The sequence below is a fragment of the Merops nubicus genome, unplaced genomic scaffold (assembly GCF_000691845.1).
Source record: "Merops nubicus isolate BGI_N331 unplaced genomic scaffold, ASM69184v1 Scaffold51403, whole genome shotgun sequence".
Taxonomy (NCBI): domain Eukaryota; kingdom Metazoa; phylum Chordata; class Aves; order Coraciiformes; family Meropidae; genus Merops; species Merops nubicus.
In genome coordinates, this window is record NW_008597886.1 from 1 (window position 1) to 17,863 (window position 17,863).

Consider the following 17,863-nt stretch of genomic DNA (forward strand, 5'->3'; position numbering starts at 1 on the left):
CGGGCCGCACTGCGCTCGGGATCTTCACCCGGGTGCCATGGGCAGTGCGCGATCAGCAGGCTCGTAAGGAAACAAGGATGCAGTGTATTTTTTGTTGGAAGTATCAGCGTGTGTTCCTAGGAGGATGTATCGAGGAGGAGGCACCTGGGAGCGAGACACAAGTTCTTCTCAGCTCCATAAATATAAAGGCTGGTCTTGCTTAAATACCGCCTTATTTATTTTTTAATTTCTAAAAATTTGGCTGCAATTTCGTGTATTGCTTTCTTTTCCCACAGTTGATAGGGTCTATCCGGTGGGTGTGGGGAGACCTTGAAGGTTTAGTCTTTGGAAATGATCTCTAGCGTGTGAAGTTTTGCAAATTCTCACTACATCAGTGCTTGCATTCTTCTCAGTGTGATAATTTGGTTTTGCTCATTATTCAGATTTTATTTTTATATAGGAAAGAAACCCAGCTTTGAAGCTTTTATTAATGGTAGGATGAAGATGAAAAATTCAGGTTTCTAGTGTATAATTTGTTTCCCGGAATACAGCGATACAGTATTAGTTGTGTTGCTTGCCTTGCATGGTCTTGGAAATATGTGGAAGAGTGATGTTATTCTTTGCAGCTTAGCTAACATGAAGATGGAGGACTATGAAATATTCTGTAAGAAGCATTTTTCTAGAATCCAGGGAGAAGCAATAAAAAGAGAAACCTCTTTCACTGCTCAGTGCAAAAACATCTCGCTCATTCAATTCCATGGAGTTCCTGTGCTTTCCCCTCTGGTAAGGCTTTTATTTCTTTCCTTCCCTGGTGTGCTTACTGTGCTACTGGCACTAGCATTGATGTCTACGTGTAATGATTCTGCTGAAGTTACAGTTCCGTGTGAGTTGTTGTCTGGCCTGCTGCTTAGTGTATTTCAAGGATTTGTAACCTTGATTTTACAAAATAAAAGCAGTAAACTGTACCTTTCTTCCCATTGACTACATTTACTTTTGTTTCTTGAAATTTGTTATCCTCACAAGGGGAGTAAAATTGTGGTATTAAATAGATGGATGTTACTGCTGGGCTTCAAGAAAAATCATACTGACATTCCAAATATTGAACATGTGAGTTTGTTTAGAAGCGTCAAAACCAAAAACCCCCTGCAGTGGGAAATACTGAGATGGGCGAAGAAGAAATTTACTTAAAAGCTTTTAAACTGTGATTGCAGCTTTCTCTAAGGTATTTCACAGGCTTGTCAGTTATGTTAAGTCATTCTATGCTTAGTGCAAACAGAACCAAGCAGAAAGACTGTTGATAGTTTGTGCCCTAAAGCAGCTGACTTCCTTGTTTCTCTCCATTCATACTTCCCATAACAGACTTTCTAACACCGAGCTCCTAAAGCCATGATATCGAGATACACTGGAGAGTAAAAGTTATATTGTAACATTTTTCATTTACAAATGGGTGGATATTTTAAGGTTTCAGAGCAGAAATGCATAGTTTGACTTTAGACTACTTAATTTTGTAGACCTTTGTGAAACTATTTCATGTAGATGTAGTTTTGTAGATGTGTTCTTGACTTTTTTCAAAACTACATATTTTAAACCAGTAGCTTTGAAGATTTTCAGATTATGATTTTTGAAAGGGTCCAGAAGACTTCTTGCATACATTTCTGTCTTGTTGTGAAATCCACCTCAGTTTCAAGAGGGCAGTTGTTAGCTAGTGCTTCCTGGGTAGGAAGGTTGGTCACAGAGGGCTCTACAGGATGCCCAAACCTCCCTTTTAGTTTCCTGTTCATTTGCATGTGTGCCAAGAAGGCGTTTTGTGCATATTCCTTTGAAAAAAGTGTAATTGGTTAAAAAGAGGCATTTAAAATGTGCCCAAAGTCTCAGCTTAGGTGATTGTTATTCTTCCATTGTTTTGCTCTATTGGTTTTCTTTCTAATTTATTTCTGTAATTCTGTGTAAAAAATTGCATTTAGTGTTACAAACCATATTTCTTACATTCTGTTTTGCAGCTTAGCCTTGAGAAGAAAAAGGAAATACAGCAATATAAACAGAAAGCACTGGACCTGGAGACCTGGAGACAGAACTCCAAGAAGAGAGCTTTAATGAATCGTGTACAGGAGATTCTAGAAAATGTTCAGGTAGTGTTAGTCCAAAGCCTTCGTGCAGTTTACAGAAGACTTCTGCATATAGACATTTTGAGAAAGTGCTGGAGTTTAAGTATTCACCAGCATAAATACAAAATTAATAGCAGTTAGCTCTTCAGAACGAGCCTTTGCTAGTGTTTCTGGCTATGTGACCTGATAATTGATTATTAAGTGATAATATCTACGTTCATTTTCTTTTCAGTGCTTGTTTTGGTACCTGCAAAAGACAGGCCATGCCAGATGACTGGCTTGTGTTTGTAACGACTAGATTGTAAAACAATTGAACACCCCCACCCTCCCAGTGGTAGAGCAACTGGCTGCCTTGTGATTCTGTTGTGTGCTTTATAATTTCACTGTAACTATTTTGTGTTCTTCGCTGCTTCCATTATGAATTTTGTAGATAGTGAAATTGAAAAGAACATTAAATACATTTAATCAAGCAGTATTCTTTATCTTTGAAGCGGCTGTAATTCAGTCTGGAAATTAACCTGTTGCTTAAACAAGTACAGTTAACACTGAGTTTGTTGTGTTACTAAGGTGGAAAGCAGAACCTACCGGTTTGCATTGTTTACTGGAGTGCACATGGCAACAGTCATCTGGTTTGGGGTTTGAAGAGCAGACGGGAACACATATGCTCAATACAACAATAAGTTAGCTTTTTTTCTTTTTTTTTTCCCCCTAAGATGTCCCCTTGATGGTTGAGTTGCAACACAAAGGATAACCTATATGATAATTTTAGTGTGAAAATTCTTTTAAACATACTGACTAGAAGTAGCATTTACTTCTTGCTTTACTTAAAATAGAGTTGGTTTTCCAAGTACTTGACAAAGGAAAATTTGTATTTAATTGTCTCTGGATTGGTAAAAAAGTGAACAAATTGCTTTATTGTTCCATTATTTTTATTAGGAATTTGGTGTATTTGTTCACGGTTATCTATAGATTAGTTTGTATTTCATGCTGGAATTTTTTGATTACATTTCTTATTTAATGTAAACGTGTTTTCATATTGTAAGAGGAATCTTGCAAGGTAATTTGAAACCATAAAATTTTTTGAAAATATTCCAACTACCTTATGAAGAAAAGAGTATCTTTGCATTCAGATACTTGGTGTCAGTAAAAATCCTGAATGGACCATTGTTGAAATTTATATTTTAATTTCAGTAACATCTTTATGCAAAGAGCTCTATATTATAACTAATTTGTAGATTTGTAACAGTCAAACTGAACATTTTTATTTGTTTTAAGGTGGTAGAATTCTTTTTTTTTTAATTTCGATTAAGCTTGTGGAAGTCTGAGACTCTGAGGAGATGTCATTGAGAATACATGATTTTATTTTTATTTGCAGCTGAGGAAGGGAGCTGGCATGAGTCACGTGAACACACAGGAAGCTGAGAATATTTTCCCTGATCCAGATTCAAAAGCTTCAACTGAGTTCACAGCTCTATCCAGTGTCAGTTTGGCATGTTCTCCTGAAAGGCGTGCTCCCATGGACCTTGACAAGACAATGGAACTTAAGGCATCAGATACTACTGGGCAGGTGACATCAAATGTGACAGAAGTCATTAAAGCAGCCGAAGAAAATGTTTTTTCAAAGCAGAGTGAGAGTCATTTCTCAAAAGAGGTACCTTGTCCAAGGGCTGCGTCTCCTGACAATGTGCATAATAAGCTTGCATCACATGCTCTGCAAAAGCCGGAGGGACTGGAAGGGCCACCACTGGATGAGGAAGTCCAAGATTCCTCTGTAATGAGTCTTCAGAACCTGATGAAGAAATCTAGGGAGTACGTAGAGAAAGAGCAAACAAAGCGTAGTTCAAAAAGTAATTCAAGGAGAAGTATGAGTGAAAGCCATTCAGATAAAGAAAATGATGGTGTTAAAACAACGGATTCTGTGAAAGAAAGAGTAAAGCTTACAGGCAGAACTTGCACTGGTCTGGCACCTGATAAACCCAATCTTAATAAATCAAATGCTCTTCTCCAAGGTGCCTCTACTCATACAAATAACACAAGTATGTCCACTTTATCCAGTTTTTCTAAAGTGGACATACCTATGAGAGTTGGAACACCCCCACTGGTGGATTCAGATTCGGATGAAGAATTTAGAAAGACTTGTGTCTTTGATCGTGACAGCAGTATTGTCAGGAGCCTCACAGGCTCTTACACTAAATTGCCAAGCCCAGAGCCAAGCATGAGCCCTAAAATGCACCGAAGGCGCCCAAGACCTTTATCCATGGGACACATCATTATAAATAACCCTGTGAGTGCGTCCGAGTTGAGTCCGAAAGGCAAGGGTAGAGCAATGGATTTAATCATGCAAGATATTGCTGATAAAAATAACGTGTCTGAATCTGTGCCCAGGTTCATGGTGGACTTCACTATGGTTTGCCCTGGCAGAGTTCCTGGTGTCAACAGGAATTCTTCAGGCCCCTGTGACGGGATGGGGGTCAGCAAACTGAATCACCATTCCTTTGGACATCTGGAAAGCAAAGGGACGTTGTCAGCTACAGTGGAAGGACAGGTAGTGGTGGACAGCAGAGGGCCATATAAAGTAGAGACCAGTACTAATACTGTGGCTCCAAAATTGAATGAGCCGTTTGCCATCAGTCAGTCTGTGGTAACACAGAAGCTCCTGGCTATGAATGAAACCAAACCCTCTAGTTTGCTAGAAAACACTAAATGTAACTCTCCAGTAGAACTCAATAAATCTTATGACGTGGAAAACCCATCCCCACTACTAATGCAGAGCAAGAATATGCAACAGCAGATGAACACTCCAAGTTCCCCAGCTAATGAACAGTTTTTAGAAAATAGTTTTGAAAAGGTAAAACGTAGACTTGATTTGGACACTGACAACTGCCAAAAGGAAAACAGTCCCTGTGTTCTAACAGTTGGAATGGAAGAACAAGAGAAGCAGTGGTTGCAAGAACAGAAGCATGCTGTTGGGTCAGTTTACATTACCAAGAATGCAGCCCCTGATAGTATGGCAAAAGGTAAAATACTGAGGGTTTTTCTTAAACTTAATTCTCAGTTTATACCTTTTCAGAAAAAAAACCAACAATCACTAGTCATTGGTGTTTCTAAATATGTGTATATATCAAAAGGCTGAAATTTACTGAGTGTAATTTATCTTTTTTTCAGTAACCTCATTATTTCTCTATTTTTTTAATGAATAAATTCTGAAAATCAGGTAGCTTCTTGAGCTGGCTTTAACTGCTACAGAATGGAATAATTGCTGTCTTTGGAGTCAAAAATCACTTGGAGTCACTTGGAGTCAAAAATCCTGTAACAGTTACTCATAACAAATACTAGATTAAGCTATTTATAAGGAAACATCAGCTAAAACATTGGTAGCATGTTGTTGTTACTGCTGTTCCACTGACATTCTTATCCCACAAATACAAACATGCAGACATTTTGAAGGACTGTAGTAACTGATGAGATTCTTTGCAATACATAATGGAAAACTGATATCAAAGATGTGTTGTACTTTTTTACTGATGATGCCAATTGCTCCTGTTAAAAGTCTGTGGCAAAGATCATATGGAAAATATTTAATACTCGATGCTTCGTAATTTGTCTTTTCAGAAGATATTTTAAAAACTAAAATGTTGGCCTTTGAGGAAATGAGAAAGAGACTTGAAGAACAACATGCACAGCAACTGTCGATTCTGATAGCTGAACAAGAGAGAGAACAGGAGAAATTGCAGAAGGTAGGATGAAAAGGAAAAATTCCAAGGAAAGGGCAAGCGTGTTGCATTGTAGTTTGTCAGGAAGTGGTTAGGTTTAAAATGTATAATCTATTGCTTTGTGGGGGTAGGAAAGCTGTCTTATAGTTGGTTCTTTCTTTTCCAGGAACTAGAAGAACAGGAGAGAAAGTTGAAAGGAAAGAAGATTGCCACCACAGAAATAGAAATTTCCAAAGTGAATATTAACAGCAGGATGGAGTTGGAGTGGAGGAAAAAAACCGGAAGTGGCTTGCTGGAAAGTGTGCAGTCTCAGCTGGAGACAGCCCACAACACAAACTCTACCAGCACTGGTAAACCGGGAGGGTAGAGTAAGGATGAAATGTTGTGATGTGTGGTGGGATAGATTTTGCTCTGCAGTGCTTGACTGGGCTGGCTGACCCATGGTGTGTTCTGTCCTAGGGCACTTGTTGATCAGGCAATTTGACCAGCTACTGCCCTCAGCTGCTGACAGCACATGTAAAACAAATGCCATGTTGCATCATTGTCTAGCTAGCATTTAACACAGACTCAGCCATCCCTGTACTGCACTGTGTGTTGTTTGTTGTAGAATTGTTACAGGGCATGTTTTGTGTGAACTCATTTGGTCAAGGATGTGGATTTGCATCATGTCACAGAAGGTTCATTCTTGTGCTATATAGCTGCACAGCGTGGGCCAGGTGTTTGCCTTTGTGTAGGAGGATTAGAGGGGCTCTGCCAGGGTCCTTGACTGCAAGGAAGTACAGCTGTACCTGATAGAACACCTCTCACGTGTTCCAGAACTTTATGCAGTGTTTTGTTTTGTCTCCTGTTCAGCAGACTTTGCTAGGTGATGAAGCGGAAGTACCCATACCAGAAAATGCTTCTTGCCTATAACCTGAGGTTATAAACAAAGCTGCTGTCTCTGAGCTGAGTGTGTACATGCACATAGTCGTTGCTTCACGCACAAAAGCATGTGTTGAACTGTACATTCTGCTTTGCATGCAGGTTTTGCTCATACTACAACACCTAACACCTTTACTTCAACAAGTGAAACTTCATTCTTTCTGTGGGGACCATCAGGCAGTGGAGTAATAAAAACCTCAGTATCTAGGCCAAGTAACAGGATCAAAAGGTGGACTCAGGTAAAGAAAAAAAATAATTATTTATAGCTTAAAAAGCCATCTAGTTTTTTAAGACGCCAGTAACTTTGTAATATCTGTGCAGTACTAAATCTCACAGAAAAGTTTATTATCCCTCCCTAATCGACTTCAATTAATGAGAGAACCGTATAGGGTATTTTTCTCGTTCAGATAACAGCATACTGCTTCTGCTAAGTTAGTAGTATGGTAGGTACTTCTGGCCTAGCCAAAACATGTATCAACAGCTTCTTCCTCACTTGAAAACTTACGTCACGTGATTTGTGTTTTTGAGAAATAATTCATAATTCCTGCTTTTTTCATTAATTGTTTAGAAAACACTCTTCTTCTTTTAAGGTTTTCAGTCCGGAGATCAAAATGAAGTTTGATAAGATCACTGCTGTGGCAAAAGGGTTTCTCACTCGTAGACTCCTGCAGACAGAAAAACTGAAACACCTTAAACAAACTGTAAAAGTAAGATCAGCATTTTTGTATCGGGCAGCTTCTCCTGTTTGTTTTTGTTCCTGTCTTCAATTGACAAATGAAATCTTGCATTTTCTGCTTTCAGAAGAGTTTGGGAATGTCTGTCTGATGAACATGTTTGAGTGTTGCATTGCTTAGTGTCATAAGGTGCAAGTCAAACAAAGAATGTCTGTCCTACACGTACAGTTTGTAACTATTGGTGTGTTGTGAAGGGTTCTGCTTGGTGCTTCATTTTATTTTCCTGTCTCCCCTAGGATACTATGGAGTTCATAAAAAATTTTCAGTCTGAAGCCCCCTTAAAAAGAGGAAGTGTTTCAGCACAAGATGCATCCCTTCATGAAAGAGTAATGGCTCAGGTGACACAATTTAAACCTTTTTTTTTTTCTTTCCTCTATTCTGCTTTTGTAGCATAAATACCTAAAACTTCACAGTGACTCTGTGTAAAGTAACAAGTTTAAAACAGAGCTGTGAAGAGAAGATTCTTTTTTTGTGCTGACGCATTAACAGTTATTTCAAAATATTTTTTCCAAGCATTTTGTTTTGACTGGAAGCAAGAAGAGCTTGATGATCAAAATCATGGGAATGTTAACTTGACTGGATATTTTATTAAAATGTTGACGATTCTTTCCAGCTGCGAGCTGCACTGTATGACATCCATGACATCTTTTTCACAATGGAGGCATCGGAAAGAATGAATATTCTGCGTCACGATCGTGAAGTTCGTAAGGAGAAGATGCTCAGGCAAATGGTGTGTTATATTCAAGAGAAAGTAAACTTTAAGACTTTTAAGTACTGAATCATTTTGCTTTTAAGAGGTTCTTCCTCGCCCAGTAAAGTGTTTTTTTAAATGTAAATTAATTACATGTCTGTAGGTAACCTTCTTCAAATAATTAAAAAAACAGGTCAGTACAGTAGGAGATTATGTTGATACTTCTAATACATAGGTATATAAAAACTAGAATGAAAAACATGGCAAAAGTAATAACAAAAAGTCCATAACAAGAATTTGATATGGCACATAAGACTTTTGAATCTGGTAATATAAGGAAGATTCTTTAGTTTTAAAAAAAGAAAAAACCCTTAACTTTAGCCTGAATGCCTGCTTAGTACTGAAAGCACTGTTGGTTTTGGTGTGTAGTTTGGTTTTTTTTAAAATTTCTTTAAGCAGGGGCAGGTCGCGTGGTTGAAGTGCAGTGAGAGCAGTAACTAGTGTTACTGTTAATTCTTTTGCTTTCGTAGGATAAAGTAAAGAGCCCAAGAGAGAGAGTGACACTTTCAACAGCTACACAGAAATCCCTGGATAGGAAAAAGTACATGAAGTACGTGTGTTTCTCCCTTTGTGGTGGTGGGCGTGGGCTGCAAGGGGATGTGTAGGAGCTCTCAGAAATGTGGAAACTAAGTGTTTGGAGTAACAGCTTCTTTGCAAACTAATGTCTTTTCTAGGAAGCATGTATTAAAAACTGCCAGCAGGTGTGTGGTGTAGTTCGCTCTTTACTTTTAAGTGACTTCTTTGTATGGGAGAAGAACATTTTTCTAAGTTGTGCCTTTATGCTGTATTCCAGTGGTGAGCACTTAGTTTATGGCTGATTTTGTAAATTGTAAAGAGTGCTCCTAGTTATTTTATCAGTCTTTCTGAAGTGCCTAGCAGCAGGGACACTTGATATAGTATCTCTGGCAAAGGTTTGGGTTTTTTTTTGGGGGGGGATGGGGGGGTGGTAGCAGGCACTCTCCTGCAAAACAGTGGAGTGAAGAGTTGTGTTACACTTGCTTGTGAGTCAAAGATGACAATTTGTAGTAGTGCTCTGACAGATGTAGATCCTGTTGGAGGTTTTCCATTGCTATTTCTGTTTAAGACCTAGATGATGATTTTATAATTCAAATATGTTTCAATACTTTTGTTTCCCTAGGGCCTCAGAAATGGGAATGCCAAGTAAAAAAATAATCATAAAACAAAAAAATCCTGAAAGCCGGTGAGTGAAGATTACTTGTATTAGAATGCTCTCAAAGAACTCTTATAATCTTCTATCTGTGTTCCTAGTTTCCCATCAATCAGCTGAATTCTTGCCACTATTATGACGGACAGTAAGGAAATCTGACTTAGCATGGTCTGAGAAGGGGATTTATTAGCTCATTGGAAGTTAGAAAAGATTTCTTCGGAGTCAATTCTTATGGCTTTATATCTCTGTGCTCAGGCTCAAGATTTTCCTCTGAGATACATTGTAGTATGTCTTAAGTGTCAGTTTGACACTCCTGCTTTTCTTAATACCCTTTACTTTGCAGTGTGATCATCAATATGCTTATATTTAGAAAGCTGTCAGAAGTGAGGAAAAGTTCTTGGGTCTAGACTGTGATTCATTGCTCCCGGCCCTTCTCTTAGAAGGCCTCACTTTTTTTCTAGTATAAAAAGTCAATTACCTGGCATGCATTATGAACAGTTTTTTTATCCCATGCTTGCCCAGAAGCTTTAAAGAAGTGCTGTCTACCAATACAGTTCTATCTTCAATGACTAGTTTAAACAATTCAGTCTTTTTTTCCTGTTGTCTTAATAATGATCTAGGAATCCAAGGCACTTTTGAGCAGGTGTTATCTGTGCTTTTTAGTTTTTCTTTTAAATAGTGAAAGTAATAATCCTATTCTGGAATTGTAATTCCTGCCACTTTTGCCTGCGTGCCATCTGCAGTACAGAACCTGTTAGCCTTTCTCAGATTTTATTATGTGAAACATGATGATGATTCATTATTCCTTATGAGATTTTTTTTTTTTTTAAAGAAGGGAAAAATTGCTAATAAATGTTTGTGTTTTAACAGCGTACTTCAACCCAACCAAGGCCAGAATGCCCCAGTTCATAGACTGCTCTGCAGACAAGGGTAAGGGCACAGCATGCTTATAGCCTGAAGATGAAAGTAAATGCAAAGTGCAAGAGCACAGTGATTTCAGATTAATATTTCCACATACTGGTGCAACTGTTTTTGGAAGTAAAAATAATGACTTATCACAGTACTTTGAGAGAGTGATGAAGCTTTGTTTTACCTTATACTGCAAGAAGATATTTCCTGTTCTCATCCTTTTGTGTGTTGTCTCCATTTACACTGTTCCAACATTTCTATTTGTAACATTCATTCCATGAAGCTTTGCTTCCACTTAATGAAATATGTATGTTTTTATATGTAGACTCTAATGCCACAGTATCTGAACTGAATCAGTTTCTTGAATGGTTTTAAAGTCTGTTCATGGGGAGATGCTCTCCTGTTTAATGTAGCAGCATAAGCCAGAATAACGTCAGTAGGAATTGTACACATACTCAGGAGGGGTCTCTGTGGAACACTGAAAATGTTTTCATGCCAAACACAGTTTGATGGTGTCTTTATATTTTTGGATACAGCCTTTCAACGTTATTGCAAATGACTTATTAACTCCTTTTATATTTAATTAGAACCCTTAAGACCTCAGTGAAGGGGGTTGAGCAAAATAGAAAGAAGGCCTCAGAGAGCAGAGTGTCTTACAAGGCTGTTTCAGGTGTGTAGAAAACTGGTGCTTGGATCTTATAGTAAATAAGTTACTAGTGTCTAGAAAAAGTAAATGGGCAATATATTGTTTTCCTTTTCTTGTGCACCTGCTTTGCTATGTCTTTAACCTATCTCTTTAAACAGATGTGCTGGTAACTTAACCATTCACTTTCAAATTCTATAAACATAAAATATAGAATGTACTGCACAGCTCATTTGCTTTCACTCACGCTGGATGCCCAGTCACAAAAAAGTTTGCTAGACATCTTCACTCTGCTATATGCTTGAGAATCTAGTAGTAGTCAAAATAGACTTGGATGAGATTGTTAATGTCATCTGGTTGCTAGCTCTGTACACACCTGTAACTTGTGTCCAACCCAAAGCCTATTGAAAGGACAGGAAAGACAGTTTCAGACTTCTCAGTGGGCTTTCAGTAATCATACAGTCCTAAAACTACACATACTCCTGTAGCACCTTACAGAATGTTTGAGCCTTAATGACCAATTTTAAAAGTGGAGTATTCCTGTACTTGCATACAGAGATTACTGATTGGCTACCTTTTATTAAAAGTGTTTGATAATAGTGCCAAACCTCTCAGTTTTCAGCCCGTTCAGGCATGTAAGGAATAAAACATTGGAACGTCTTACACAATTTCTTTTTTTTTCTTAATCAGATTTTAAGTTTCTTACGTGATGAAACTTAATTTATCAAAAGATAAAGTGATTTATACGTTTTAAAACTGAATAAGATCTTAACTACACTTTGTTCTCAAATGGGAGTTCCACAAGTGTAAAAATAGTGAATTTTTTGTCTCAATCAGGCAAATTTATAATGCAGCAGGATTTCAACTGTTTTCCATAGCGATCTGAGTTATCTTTATTAAGTATCAAACCTTTCCTGTAAGGGAAATTCTTTTTTATTACTGCCCTGGAGCAATGTTGGCAGGGAGCATCTGCGAGTTTTATTGCAGCGTGTACATTGTTTAAATATGAGGGTTTCCCAGAGTGTTTGGTCTTTTCGTAGCCTTTTGTGAAGCTAAAGAGAAGTGGCCATAGGATGATGTCTAGTAAGAAACTACACTAGTGTTTCAGTTTGAAGAAGGGGGAAAAAAAATGAGAGGAAAATAAAAAAGCCAGCAATGAGATTACAACCAAGGTTTGTTCCTTTATTTTTCTGTTGCCAGTTCTCTTGCCAGTGCTGCCACCACTAAAGTGGAGCAAGGCAGTTGTTCAGTTGCACTCGGTGACACTACACAAGGTAGTAAATAATCTCTCTGAAATAAAAAGAAGAAAATAAAGTAAGCGATACAATTTTAGCAGCCAGAAGTAACCATTAAGGGAGGTTTTCCATCTGCAAGTTTACAAAAAGGTGTCTGGTGTTAACTAGTAAATGAGAGTGCTGAAGGCCAAGGACAAAAAAACAATCAAGACGTTTACTAGTGGCAATATTACAGAGGTTGTAGAGGAGTATTAGTGTAAAGGTAGTGTCACAATCCAGTTTAGTACTGATTGGAAATTTGGACACCATCCCCAATCTCACAGAATTCATGCCCAGCTCAGGATGATCTACAGTGTTTTTTACATTTGTGTCTGGCATCAGACATCCAGTTAAAGTGCTTTGTCACTGTTCTGTGTTGGCAGCATGTGCTGCCTTGCTCAGTCCTGGGGTTTGTCCTAGTCACAGACAAGTTGTGACAGTTGATACTTGGCAGCGAAAATAATCCTTTGGAATATATCTCTAAATTTTTCTGTACCTTTATTGCTATTTGTTGAATATCTGGAAAGCTATTTAATGCCTTCTATAGTGGCCTGCTTGGAACTTAAAGCAGATATGTCTGACCAGTTCTGGTTGCGCAGTGTAACCTCATTTAGTGTTTGGACGTCATGTGTTCCCATGGAGTAATACCAGTGCTCCTTTATAAAGAGGGTAGACTACCTGTACTAGATGAATAAAAATGCATTCTAAATTGATGAGATGGTGTTCTGCCAATGACTAGGCCTAACAAGAATGACACAACCAGCAGAAAGATGAACCAATGAGTGGAATGTGTTGAGAACAAAAAGGTTGTGCCATGAGTGATCACTGGGGGTATAAACAAGTCAATTACTTTGCATACAACTGACATTACCCACAACGATCCCAGGAAAGACAATCGGACTGATAATAGGTGGTACAAGCAGAGAGCCAAGGTTTCCCATGGATGGAAAGGGAAACAGCCAGATCAGAAGGTTGAACAAATAAGAGAAAGGTGCCCACATGGCAACTCTCACCTGTCTAGCCCGTGTTCACAAAGGTCTGAACTGACCAGGGCCCAGCTCCAGGGAGAGTCAGGAGGTCTGCCCTGAACCAGGAAGCTCTGGGGAGTGCACTCCACAGACAGACACTCCTGACTCCCTGCCAGTGGTCCCAGCTTTTATCCCCAAGCAGACACCTGACCTTTGTCAACTCAATGCAGGACCCCTGGGGCTCATTTCCCTTCTGGCTCTCCCTGCAGGGCCGGCCGCACCCTGGGGGGAAGCTATAAGGCAAACTCACCCCCTCTTTATGAAGGGCTGTGGGAATCACCCATATGTCAACCTTAATTCGGGGCTCGGGGTTCAGACCCCAGCATTTCAGATGGGGAACACTTGGTATGAAAGAAATAACTGCATAATTTTGCAATTATGAAAAAACACTTAAGTTGAATACATTTAAGTATAATGTGGGTTTCCCTGTCCGTGGATAAAATGTGAGCAGCAAAAGACTTGGTGATATGTTGAATGGGGGGGGTTGTTATTTTAAAATATGTGGGTTTTTTAAGTAATTAAGTGTTGGTTTTTTTTCAAGAGAGAGCCTTGAAAGTCATCTGTAGTGAGGCAACAAGTCTGGGAAAGAGCATAGACAGAGAAAATATAATCTCAAGTAAATTTGAAAAGAAGATGTAAAAAGCCAAGCAAATGCATATCCTTTTCTTACTTCAGTAGAAGTTGTGCATGTCAGAAAACATAGACTTCCAGCAGCAGCTTTGTCTAGGCAAAACAGAGATTTATATTTGCAATTATACCAGTCTGCTGTACTCCTAACCCATAATATTTTATTTAAATTCTTGTCTTCATTCATCCATGACTCCCAAATAAATTGTGCTTATTAGAGGGGCAAAAGGGAAGGAAGGTTATTATAATACAGGTATTCTAAATACATTCAAATTAGATATGAGACAAACCCTCAGAAGAAAACAGTAATGTAATCCTGCTTTTCTTCTTTGATTTGTGCTTTTTTTTTTTTCAATCTTTTGTTTGCTTTTAACTTCTGTCTGGAAAGTGCTTTGTAACCACTCCAATTGATTGGTGTCTTTTTCTGGCAAGAAGGCATTTAGTTTAGGAATCAACTGGTGATCATAAATGTAGTGTTTGGTGTTTCGTACTCCTTCAATCCAAAGTTCTGTGCTAAAGAGAAAAATACAAACTGTGAAGAGTCTTAGTTTTACTGGCTAATTTTTTTTTTTTAAATGATATTTTAAAGTTATTTTAAATAGGACTGAGATGTTCAGTCAGTAGCCTACTTCCCTTGCCATGTGATAGCTGTATTCAGGAGGGCTGTAATTCTTCTTAATAAAATTTGGCTTCATCAGTTCCTTAATGTAGATTGCTAGGGCTGTTTTACACTGCCCTGTACTGTCCTATTCCAATGTGAGACTTTTATACAACTTTGGGCTCACTTGAGAGTTTAGAGGCAGCATTAAATCACTAATGAGGCATCGTGCCTGTCAGTTGTTTGTCCGATGAGATCACAGGTGAGCTGAAGAGTACAGCCCTGGAGAGTGGTGGGCCAGCATGAGTGCCCTTTTGTATAGCAGGGAACAGTGTTCAGGGCTGAGGGATCCTGCTGTGGGAAGGTCTCTGGGCATTTCCAAAGCTGCTTTGCACTGTGCTGAATGGAGCCCTGGGACACCTGTAAGTAACCACTGCAACTCCAGCAAAGAGGAATTGAAGAGCCTCAGAAGGACTGGCACTTACTTGGTCACATTCATTTAACTGCCTGGTAATTACTTCTCTGCCGTGGCTGTCTTCCATTTCCACTGCTCTGCACCGTGGTTTTCACTGCTTTGTGTCGACATCTGCTCACCTTGCAGGACACTTGGTAACTGCCTGAACCTACCGAATGCTGAGCTGTGCTACTTCATAGCAGCTTGCAGTGCTAAACCCTTAGTACTGGGAGATGCTTCTGCTATGCCTAATGGAATAAGGGTTTCCAAATATATATATGTATAGATCTGTTCCATTTGGAGAGATTTATTTATTTTTTATTATTTATATACTTGAGCAGCTTTTCTTTTATAAGGGCTCTGCCTGATGACCTTACTCATACTGCACTTTGAATTCTGGTTGTGTATTACAACATGGAATCCTACAGCTGTCTCTTGGTTTATTAATGTGACAGCTGGGGAAAAGGAAAGAGTTACCTGAAATATTTGGTTCTCCGTCTTGGTGACTTGACAGACTTATCTTTTAAAAACGTGTGAATTGTAGTTGTAGGTGGTTCAGAGTAGCAGAAAAGAAGAAGAAATAGTTACAGTGAAAGTAAATACTATGAAATGTTGTTACTTTCAAACCTACAAGTAGTTTTTGTAAGGCATTTTTGGTGTAACATTATAAATACGGTAATTTTAAAAGTAGCCACTGGATATGTAATACTGCTTAGAAAAAAAATTGTCCTAAACTTTCAGCTATTTCTGTTAGATAATTCTGTTACAAAAAACAGGACTGCTAATTGTAAAATGATAACTTTTCCACTTTGGTTTTAGGAGCATATGCAGGAAGAACCCAAAGAAAGAAGCCAAATGTTGTGACAATTTAAGAAGACAGCACTCACTGGGATAAAATGGCTTTTTTATGTTAATAATGGCATTCTCACCACTGATGCAAATACTGCATCTTCTATACAAGCATTCTTTGTCATTTCCAGACAATGACACATTAATACAGTCATATTGAAGTAATAAATGGCTGTGAAGCTCTAATACTTGTGGAAAAATTGCATGTGAAAACTTATTACATATTCATACTACTGTGTACACATAAGATTCATAATCTCTATTTGAAGACCACCACAAGGCAACATGAAGTTAATTTGTGACTTTTTCACACATTATAATTCTTATGCTTAACATATCTGTTGCATTACTTAAAATTGCAATTTGCCACCATATGATTGCCACCATAAATAAGTTGTATGTATATATTTTTAGTATCATACCATAAAGATAAAGCAGCTAAATAAGGAAAAAATAAGTTATTTCCAGCAAAACTGAGCTCTTCCATCATGAATGTCAGCAGCCTTTTTGAATGTACCTTCTATATGAATGAGATTACCTCAATTTTAATTCTAATGGCCCAAACGTTTTGCATTTCTGCTAAGTTGAACAGACATTGATCCAGATTAACTGCTGGGCAGACAGACATACTTCTGATGACTATACCAAGATTATGCATTTATACATGTGGCAGATCAAACTGCTGTGCTGGAAGAGTCATAGGATGTTTTTTTCCTTGCTGTCTACTGCATTTTAGATCATGCTTATATTTTACTTTGGTCTTTCTGCTTATGGGGGTTATCCTTCAACTTGAGGGGAGCAGAATTCTGTAGCTCCTTATAATGGACTTGAGGCATGATGTTATCATCCAAAGTTCACTACAGAAGAGCTTGGCTGTGTTAGTCTTTGCAGTGCTTACTCTTTTATTCTGTAACAGCAGTAGAGAACTGGCTGCGGGAATATGAGATGGGTTATATTTTGTTACTTTTTCAGTATTCATACAATGCAACACCCCAACCTGTGAAGCTTTGTAACATGGTGACCTGGATAGAAGACAAAAAAAAAAAAGAGTGGCCAAGTATTTAATTGTGTTAAATAGTACAGCATGAAAGAGGAATGTTGGTGGTGGGATGAGGAGAGTATCTTCATGGGCAGTGGTGATGGAGTTGGCTTGCTTGTGGCACTAGTTATGGCTTTTGTCTGCCACCAAGTCTGTCCTCTGCAGATAGTGACTTTGTTCAAACCAAATATTTTACACTATGGAGCAAGTTACTCAAATTCCATACTTGGAAAATGGAAAAAATGCTGCCTGAACACTTTGAAGAATGATGCTGCTCCATAGCTCTTTACTGTCCTGTTATTTGAAAGTTTGGGAGGGAGGCTCTGGTGGGGGACCTGCCTCCTTTGTACAAATACTCTGGATTTCAAAGGTAAAATATGGAAAGCGCCCGAGGCAAGCTTCCTGCTCACCCAACAGGCATCAAAGCTCTGGTTTGGTTCCCAACTTTCCTTAGGAGTGGAAAACATCTCAAGAAGGAAAAAATTTACAAGGACAAGCATAAACTGTGTCACAAGTGACAAAACATGCTGTTGATATAGCACTGCTAAAGATTGATGTTCTTAAAGGATGTTTTATGTGCTGTATTATTAGCATAGGCAGTATGTCGATGTAAACATAGGTTTAAGTAGTAGCAAAACTGAACGCCTACCTTCTGTTCATGTTTCACATCTAAACCTTTTTTTTAATTTAAGCATGCTTCCAATATGTTTAATGAAACATTGTAGCACAAGGGGTTCTTAACTTTCATGGGGCCTTTTCTCTTGACAAGTGCCAGAATTTTGTTTGTACTTGATGTTTTGTATTTATACATATTTATCTTTTTATTTTGTGTGGAATTGTGATATCACTATAAAAGTGTATTTATTTTTGTATTTTCTTTCATTTTCACCAGTCTTGCTTTTTACTTAAAACGTACTGCACAATAAACTTTAAGTCTCTAAAAATAACCACATTGAAATATTTTTAACATTTTGTTAATACAGTTCATGCATAACTGGGTCGAAAGATCACTTGACGCAATATTGATAAAAAGGAGTCGCTGTGGGGCGAGGCCTCGCGGCTCCCGGCTCG

General features: G+C 38.3%; 1 protein-coding gene across 1 annotated transcript; it reads left to right on the top strand.

Annotated features, from left to right (window-relative positions):
- Nucleotides 1-615: 615 nt before the first annotated feature.
- CCP110 (centriolar coiled coil protein 110kDa) lies at nucleotides 616-15,776 on the top strand. Its single transcript, XM_008936832.1, has 14 exons — nucleotides 616-762; nucleotides 1,980-2,108; nucleotides 3,460-5,101; nucleotides 5,697-5,821; nucleotides 5,964-6,147; nucleotides 6,821-6,957; nucleotides 7,309-7,425; nucleotides 7,689-7,790; nucleotides 8,066-8,182; nucleotides 8,674-8,753; nucleotides 9,342-9,404; nucleotides 10,242-10,301; nucleotides 10,868-10,950; nucleotides 15,724-15,776. The coding sequence occupies exons 1-14, from the start codon at nucleotides 616-618 to the stop codon at nucleotides 15,774-15,776; spliced, it is 3,039 nt and encodes a 1,012-aa protein (XP_008935080.1).
- Nucleotides 15,777-17,863: the final 2,087 nt, after the last annotated feature.

What these genes read in the sequence shown, in the direction of transcription:
- CCP110 (XM_008936832.1), top strand. Translation starts at nt 616, where the DNA reads ATGAAGATGGAGGACTATGAAATATTCTGTAAGAAGCATTTTTCTAGA. An exon ending in AGATTCTAGAAAATGTTCAG is followed by an intron (nt 2,109 to 3,459) that starts GTAGTGTTAGTC and finishes TTTTATTTGCAG; the next exon opens with CTGAGGAAGGGAGCTGGCAT. An exon ending in ACCTTAAACAAACTGTAAAA is followed by an intron (nt 7,426 to 7,688) that starts GTAAGATCAGCA and finishes TGTCTCCCCTAG; the next exon opens with GATACTATGGAGTTCATAAA.